We start from the raw sequence: 8,124 nt of genomic DNA, 5'->3' as shown, positions 1-8,124 counted from the left end.
GATCGTGGTGAGACTGTAAGTGCAATCTGCTTCTTTACATTCCCCAAAATATAAAACCGACTTCCTGCCCTGAGCGAGAAGTAGACCACAGGAGTTCCTGCTCCCAAGTCCCTGCCCCAACCCCCAGCCAATCTCATGCTCCCAGAGCTGGAACAGATCCCAGGAGTCCTCTCCCAGTCCCTCTGCCACCCCAGCCAATGCCATCCCTGCCGGAACAGACCCACGGAGTCCCTCCCTAGTCCCACTGTCCAACCCCAGCATGCTCATCCCCTGCGCTGGGAATAGAACCCAGTGCACCTGCTTCCGAGTTCCCCTGCCCAGACCCCCAGCTATGCTCATCCCGAGCGGAATGAACCCAGGATCCTGCTCCCAGTCCCTCCCCACCCCAGCCCCCAGCCAATGCTCACCCCAGAGCTGGAGATAGAACCCAGGCGTCCGCTCCCAGTCCTCTGCCCCACTCCCAGCCAATGCTCATCCCTGCGCTGGGAAGCAGACTCCAGGAGTCCTGCTCCCAGTCCCCTCTCCCCCAACCCCGCAGCCAATGTTCATACCCAGAGCTGGACATAGAACCAGGGAGTCCTGCCTCCCAGTCCTCGGCCCAAACCCCCAGCCAATGCTTCATCCCCAGAAGCTGGGAACGAGACTCAGGAGTCCTGCTCCCAGTCCCTGCCCCAACCCCAGCACAATGTTCATCCCAGATGCTGAATAGAACCCAGGACGTCCTGCTCCCGTCCCCTGCCCCAGCCCCAAGCCAGTCTCACCCCCAGAAGCTGGACATGAACCCCAGGAGTCCTGCTCGAGTCCTCCTGCCCCAAACCCCCACCATATGCTCATATCCCAGACGCTGATATAGAAACCCAGGAGTCCCTGCTTCCAGTCCTCTGCCCAACCCCAGCCAATGTTCATCCCCAGAGCTGGGAACAGACCCAGGCATCGCTGCTCCCAGTCCCCTGCCCCAACCCCCACAGCCAATGCTCGATGATGATCCCCAGAGCTGGAAAAGACCCCAGGATGCCTGCTTTCCAGTCCTCTGCCCAACCCCCGCCAATGCTCAACCACCAGATCGATGCGAAAACCAGGATTCGCTGCGAGTCCCCTGCCCAAACCCCCAAGTCCAATGGCTCATCCCAGAGCTGCGATACAGACCCCAGGAGTCCTGTCTGCGAGTCCCCTGCCCAACCCACCAGCAATGCTCATCCCCAGTGCTGAAACAGACCCAGGAGTTCCTGCTTGCCAATCCCCTGCCTCCTACCCGCAGCAATGCTCCATCGCTGGCGGAAAGACCCCAGGAGTCGCTGCCCAGTCCCTGCCCCTACCCCCAGCAATGCTCATCTGCTGCATCTGGGAAGACCCCAGGAGTCCTGTCCTGCTGCCAGTCCCCTGCCCCTACCCCCAGTCAATGCTCATCCGCTGCGCTGGGAACAGACCCCAGGAGTCCTGCTCCCCATCTCCTGCCCCAACCCCTAGCCAATGCTCATCCCCAGAGCTGGGAACAGACCCCAGGAGTCCTGCTGCCAGTCCCCTGCCCCTACCCCCAGCCAATGCTCATCCGCTGCGCTGGGAACAGACCCCAGGAGTCCTACTCCAAGTCCCCTGCCCCAACCCCCAGCCAATGCTCATCCGCTGGACTGGGAACAGACCCCAGGAGTCCTGCTCCAAGTCCCCTGCCCCAACCCCCAGCCAATGCTCATCCGCTGCACTGGAAACAGACCCTAGGAGTCCTGCTCCAAGTCCCCTGCCCCAACCTCCAGCCAATGCTCATCCCCAGAGCTGGGAACAGACCCCAGGAGTCCTCCTCCGAGTCCCCTGCCCCAATCCCCAGCCAATGCTCATCCCCTGCGCTGGGAACAGACCCCAGGAACAGAATTGGGGAGATATGAAATAATCAGCCCAGTTTATCAAGACAGGATCAAGCAGAGCAGCTGCCTGCTCTAATCACTGGACACTTCTCCTTTTCAGAGTCAGGCCTTGGACCCAGGAGTCCTGATTCCCAGTCGCCCCAGCTCTCTCCATGAGACTACGCTCTCCTTTCAGAGCTGAAAACGAAACCCAGGAGTCCTGACTCCCAGTCTGCCCTGCTCTAACCAATAGGACTCACTCCCCACAATAGTGCAGAGAAACGAACACAAGGGGATGCTAATGAACCCAGTGAATGTCCTAATCTTTTCCTCTCTCTCTCTCTTTTCTTTCCTAGGGCCCTGCTGGTCCCGCTGGCCCCGCTGGTCCTGCTGGTGCTCGTGGTCCTGCTGTAAGTTATGGGTTCAGATTCCGCTTTTTATTGCTATGAAAAAGCAACTGCCTTGGCACAAACATTGCTGAGCAACGGGCAGGATGGTATCCTTCCCAGCCACTCAGCAAGGTGACTCTGCTTCCTCTTCCAGGGCCCACAAGGTCCCCGCGGTGACAAAGGTGAAACTGGTGAACAAGGTGACAGAGGCTTGAAGGGTCACAGAGGATTCTCTGGTCTCCAGGGTCCACCTGGTCCTCCCGTGAGTATGGCTGCCTCCCGCTCCCCCGATACAGCCGGCTCTGGGAGATAAGCCCATAGCAGGTCTCTGGAGAGAAGAGTATGGACCCTCTTCCTCACTGCCCCAGAGAATCATGGGAGAATCCCAGTGAAGGCCATCACCTGATGAGGAGATGGGCAAGCCGTGGCCTGCCCCAGTTTCAGGCTGCCCTTAGACCTTCAGCTCACGACTGCCCTCGCACACACAGCGGCTGGGAAGGGCAGGCGTTCGGCCTGCTGCTATTGCCTCTGCCCCTTGATCTTAGGCCACAGGCCAACAGCTGCCCCCTAGAACCTCCAAAGCTGCCATGTTGTTTGCCCTCTCTCATGAGCTTCAGCCACTGGAGCAGCCTAGCTGATCGGAGCCCAGTGGGAGTTTCTCATAGACGCGTCGGTTTTATTAGCACCTCTGCACTGGCCTCACGGGCCTCCAGTGTTGTTGCAGAACTGACGTTTGCTTTCCTGTTTGGGGCAGGGTTCTCCTGGCGAACAAGGTCCTTCTGGAGCTTCCGGTCCCGCTGGTCCAAGAGTAAGTACCACCCCAGTGAAGCCAACAGCCGCTTTCATGAGCCCATCCAGTGCAGACACCTGATGCCTTGGGAAATTCTGGGCTGGGGGTAGAGGGCTCATGAATGATATAATCAGCACCGTTTTCAAGCTGGCATCCAACACAACAGGTGGCATCACCTTTTAAAGGTCAGATCCTGCCTGATCCCCGAGCTGGGGTGGCATGGATATCGGCCAGAGGCAGAATATGGACCTTAGTGGAGCCAGTAGCTTAAAAAACCATCCGTGTAGCCTCTGAGCATGCAGCAGAGACTCTTGTAAGCACTGGTCCTCTTTCAAGGAGACACGGAACCCAGGATAGATGCCTGCTGCTTTCTACTGACACTTTACTCTTCCACCTTAGCAGGGAGATGCCTTAATAAGAGAGGCCCTGCACAGTGTGGGTCAGCCTTAGAAAATCCTTTCCCAGGCAGAGGTGGTGCTGGGAAGGGAACAAAATGATCCAGGGGATAAAGAGACTCCTAAAATCAAAGTCCTCCTGCAGGTATCACAGTGCCCATAAGGAGATGTCATTGTAAGGTTCTCTCAGCACTCCCTGTGTGCCGAGGGCTTCCCAGATAGTTGGCGAGGACAGGGCCTGGTTCTGTTCTCAGCTGGACCTGGGCAAACCCAGAGTATTCCAGTGGCTTTAGTGGATCTAAGTGCATCTCCAGTGGAGCTTTGTCCTTGGTCCTGTGGTCACTGGTGCTCTGTTAATTCGTGAGACATAAGAATAGCGGGAGGTAAGCTAGATGAGAGAGCTGGGTGAATGGAACAGACAAGAGGGGTGAAAGGATGGGCTATGGGATGGGTCTTGATTGAAAGGATGGGAGTTGGCATGTTCTCCCTTGGTCTGTCTTTGAAGATGGACACACCTTCACCCCACTTTCCTCCCTCCAAAACCCACCAATCTCATTTTGTGTTTGCCTTTTCCACACAGGGTCCCCCTGGCTCTGCTGGTTCCCCTGGCAAAGATGGTCTGAATGGTCTCCCTGGCCCCATTGGCCCACCAGGTCCACGTGGTCGCACTGGTGATGTCGGTCCTGCTGTACGTATCCCTCTCTGGGGCTTGGGTGGTTGGGATCTGCTGGCCGCTGGGTGAAAGGGCTTCCTGCCTTCAACTCGCTCTGCTCTCCTCCTCCAACAGGGTCCCCCCGGACCTCCCGGACCCCCAGGTCCCCCAGGCCCACCCAGCGGCGGTTTCGACTTCAGCTTCCTGCCCCAGCCTCCTCAGGAGAAGGCCCACACCGACAGCCGCTACTACCGAGCTGATGATGCCAACGTGATGCGTGACCGCGACCTGGAGGTGGACACCACCCTCAAGAGCCTGAGCCTGCAGATCGAGAACATCCGCAGCCCTGAGGGCACCAGGAAGAACCCAGCCCGCACCTGCCGCGACCTGAAGATGTGCCACAATGACTGGAAGAGCGGTGAGCTTCCCAGCCTCATCCTGGGCACATTGTCACTGAGCAACTCTCTTAGCAGCCTGTCTTGCTCCTCTTGTCCTGCTCTGCCTTTAGCCACCCTCACTAACTCACATGCCTCCTCCATTACTACTGAATTCCTTCCTTCGTTCTTTTCTTCCTCCGTCACTTTCTTTCTTTCTTCACCCATTCACTCGTCCTTCTCCTCTCCCCGCCAGGCGAGTACTGGATTGACCCCAACCAAGGCTGCAACCTGGATGCCATCAAGGTCTACTGTAACATGGAGACTGGCGAGACTTGCGTCTACCCAACCCAGGCTAACACTGCCCAGAAGAACTGGTACGTCAGCAAGAACCCCAAGGAGAAGAAGCACGTCTGGTTCGGCGAGACAATGAGCGATGGCTTCCAGGTCAGCTTAGGGGACTGGCGAGGCAGGACGGGTGGGAAGCGAAAGGGCTCGATCTAGAGACTTGGAATGGGGAAAAGGACCTGAGGATTAACATTGCTTTCCTGCCGGGGGTCTCTCTCTCTCTCCTCTGCAGTTCGAATATGGTGGCGAGGGATCCAACCCAGCTGACGTTGCCATCCAGCTGACCTTCCTGCGCCTAATGTCCACTGAGGCCTCCCAGAACATCACCTACCACTGCAAGAACAGTGTGGCCTACATGGACCAGGAGACTGGCAACCTGAAGAAGGCTCTGCTCCTCCAGGGCTCCAACGAGATTGAGATCAGAGCAGAGGGCAACAGCCGCTTCACCTATGGAGTCACCGAGGATGGATGCACAGTGAGTGTCCCACTGCCTTTGGCTCTGCCAGCAGGGGTGGTAGCGTGAGCTGGTGCATCCATGCTTCCCCTGGCCCTTGCAATGAGAGGGCAGAGAGGCTGAGGGTGGAGAGGCAGAGCGTCAGAATCAGTCTCTCCAGCCCTGGACATGACTGGCAGAGTTCTCTACAACCTGCGTAAGTCCCCGGGGCTGGTACAGGCTCGTATATGGTGGCTCAGGAAGGTGACTTGCCCTTGTGAGTCAGTGTCAGAGCCAGCAACAGAACCCAGGAGTCCTGATTCCCAGGGTCCCCTGCACCCTCTGAGAGCTGGGAAGAGAACCCAGGAGTCATAGAATCATAGATTATTAGGGTTGGAAGGGACCTCAGGAGATCATCTAGTCCAACCCCCTGCTCAAAGCAGGACCAATCCCCAAATCGCCCCCTCAGGGACTGAACTCACAACTCTGGGTTTAGCAGGCCAATGCTCAAACACTGAGCTATCCCTCCCCTGTGATTCCCAGGCCCCGCCTACTCTAATCACTAGACACCCATTGTGCAACGCTGTCTCCGACGCTCAGGCAGCATTTCCTTGCAGCCAGCTTTGCTGCCTGGAGAAGTGGCTCTATCAGCGACCCTAACATTCTCCTTTTCCCCGTCCCTTCCCCACAGAGTCACACCGGCACCTGGGGCAAGACAGTCATCGAATACAAGACAACGAAAACCTCTCGCCTGCCCGTCATTGACGTGGCCCTCATGGACGTTGGCGCGCCAGATCAGGAATTCGGAATTGACATCGGACCCGTCTGCTTCTTGTAAACCGGAGCTAAAACCTCCCCGGAAAGAAAATCAAAAACAGTCAAAAAGGAGACAATTTCACATGGACTTGAATTCGTGTTTTTTTCTATCCATCATCTCTAAAACTATTTTGTTTCCATTAAAAAAAAAAAAAGCATTAAACCAAAAAAATAAAAATAAATGACTTTTCAAAAAAATTAAGAAAGTGGGTCCACTTGCTTGACATGGTTCTATTTTTTCTTTTTTTTAATCCCTGAAGACAGATTGGGGTTGGTTTGGTTCTATTTTTTTTAAAGTAATATCTTGGGACCACTGCTTGCACAATCCAAACAAAAATACCATCCAAAATCGACCCTACCAAAACACCCAAATCACAACAACCTGCTCTGAAAATTCTGCAGCAACAAGAGCGATGCTAAGCTAGTCCAAATGGTTTAGAACCTGCTCCCCTGCTCCTAATCCTGTCCCCCCAATGCAAAAATCTCTTTTTATAACCTGGAGTTGGAAAAAAATACCAAAATTCATCTACAGCCGAACTCTCCCTGCTGGTGTCTTTACTATATATATATTTTTTATACCACTGAAAGGAAGGCACCTAAAATCATGTGTAATGTACCGGTTTTTTTTTCCCTTTCATTTGTTCAGTTGGCAAAAGAAATAAATATGAGAAAAACTTCAAATCCAGGTGTCGTAATTGTTTTCCTCAGCAAAACCCAGTCGTGTGGAAAACAGCCAAGATCTGGCATTTGGTGTGTTGACTTTTAAGCAGAACGCGCTTTGAGCAGGACAGCTGGGAGATAAAATCCGCTTAGAGAAAAAGCAAATGTTTTGTCGGTGAACAATGAAGGGAAAAATGATTAATAATGATAATAATACCCAAAGCAGAGCAAATGTAATGTTCAAACTGTATATTGTTGTTGTATGGAAGGTTACCTCTCAACTGTGTTTTCCGAGTAGTTTTAAGTTGCTTTGGGGTGTTTTTTTTTTAACTGACGCCAGGTTGTGGAGAAGGGGGCCCGGCTTTCAGGTTTCAATCAAAGGTGCTAACTTTGTCTTTTCTTTTTTCTTTTCTTTTTTTTTTTTTTCTCGTTCGCTGTGTTAATGTTTTTCAGTTCTAGGTCCCTTTTCGGTTTGTTGGTGGTTTAAAACTGCACAGTCCGACACGTGGAGAGGCTGCGATAGGGACCGATTGGTGCTATAGAGATAGGACTGTTGTTTTCAGGAAAGAAACTCAGTTCTTTTGCTGCCCAGGGTCAACTTGTGAATTTTCTGAAGGTGCTATTTAAAAACAAAAAACAAAAAATCCCTAAAAACAAGGACGGGAACTAATGCAAACTAGATCCAAGTAGCCTTGGAAGGGAACGAAGGTGTGTGCAATCCTATCTTTCCAGTTAAGCAGGTGGATTCCATTTCTGCTTTCCCTTCCTCCGTTCAATCTCTTTTCCCATCCCTCTGTCCCCCTCCTTTATCCTGCTGCCTCTTCTCCTCCATGCACACTCCTGTCCCCTCTCGCTCTCCCGCCATCCTCCGCCGCTGCTGCTGCTTTCTCTCTCTCTTTCCCTTTCCTCGTCCCGTCCTCCTCTTCTGTGCTTCTCTCCATGGGTTTCAACGCAACCCCGCAACAAAGCCCCATTCCTAGCCAGAAGCAGATGTTCTAGGGAGGGAGAGCAACCGAGGATTCTGTACCTATTTTGTATATGTATAATAATTTGAGATGTTTTTAATTATTTTGACTGCTGAAATAAAGCATGTGAAATGATCCAAACAAACCTGTGGTGCTCTGGACTCTTCTCTCGCGCATGGCGCATCGGCAGACAGGTCCTGGGAGGTGGGGTGGGGGAGGGAGGTGTTGGGCAGTGCCCCATAGGCAGGGCCAACGGGAACGAGGAAGATGAGCCCTGTCCCCAGCTCTGTCTGTCTCCGCTCCACTTTCCTTTCTCTCTGTCCTTTCCTCTTTCACCTCCGAGCCAGCCTCTTGCTCTGCCACTTAGGAACACAGGGGTTGCCAAGTTGGAGCAGGTAGTCCAGCGGCCGGTGGCTAGTACCGGCTGTTTCAGAGGCAGGTGCCCGGAGCCCCACAGTCGCAGA

The 8,124-nt window shown here is 53.9% G+C and overlaps 1 protein-coding gene across 1 annotated transcript in view; it reads left to right on the top strand.

Moving 5' to 3' along the window:
• COL1A1 (collagen type I alpha 1 chain) overlaps positions 1-7,798 on the top strand; it is a 32,554-nt gene extending 24,756 nt beyond the window's left edge. Inside the window, exons 44-51 of the mRNA XM_032791513.2 lie at positions 2,195-2,248; positions 2,382-2,489; positions 2,982-3,035; positions 3,993-4,100; positions 4,200-4,482; positions 4,695-4,885; positions 5,019-5,261; positions 5,911-7,798. Of these exons, the coding sequence (XP_032647404.1) occupies positions 2,195-2,248; positions 2,382-2,489; positions 2,982-3,035; positions 3,993-4,100; positions 4,200-4,482; positions 4,695-4,885; positions 5,019-5,261; positions 5,911-6,057 (1,188 nt within the window). The 3' untranslated portion in view covers positions 6,058-7,798. The remainder of the gene's footprint in view (positions 1-2,194; positions 2,249-2,381; positions 2,490-2,981; positions 3,036-3,992; positions 4,101-4,199; positions 4,483-4,694; positions 4,886-5,018; positions 5,262-5,910) is intronic.
• Positions 7,799-8,124: the final 326 nt, after the last annotated feature.

This window comes from Chelonoidis abingdonii, chromosome 21, assembly GCF_003597395.2.
Source record: "Chelonoidis abingdonii isolate Lonesome George chromosome 21, CheloAbing_2.0, whole genome shotgun sequence".
Taxonomy (NCBI): Eukaryota; Metazoa; Chordata; order Testudines; family Testudinidae; genus Chelonoidis; species Chelonoidis abingdonii.
Note: the sequence above shows the minus strand (reverse complement) of the source record. Positions and strands in the feature narration are given on the sequence as shown.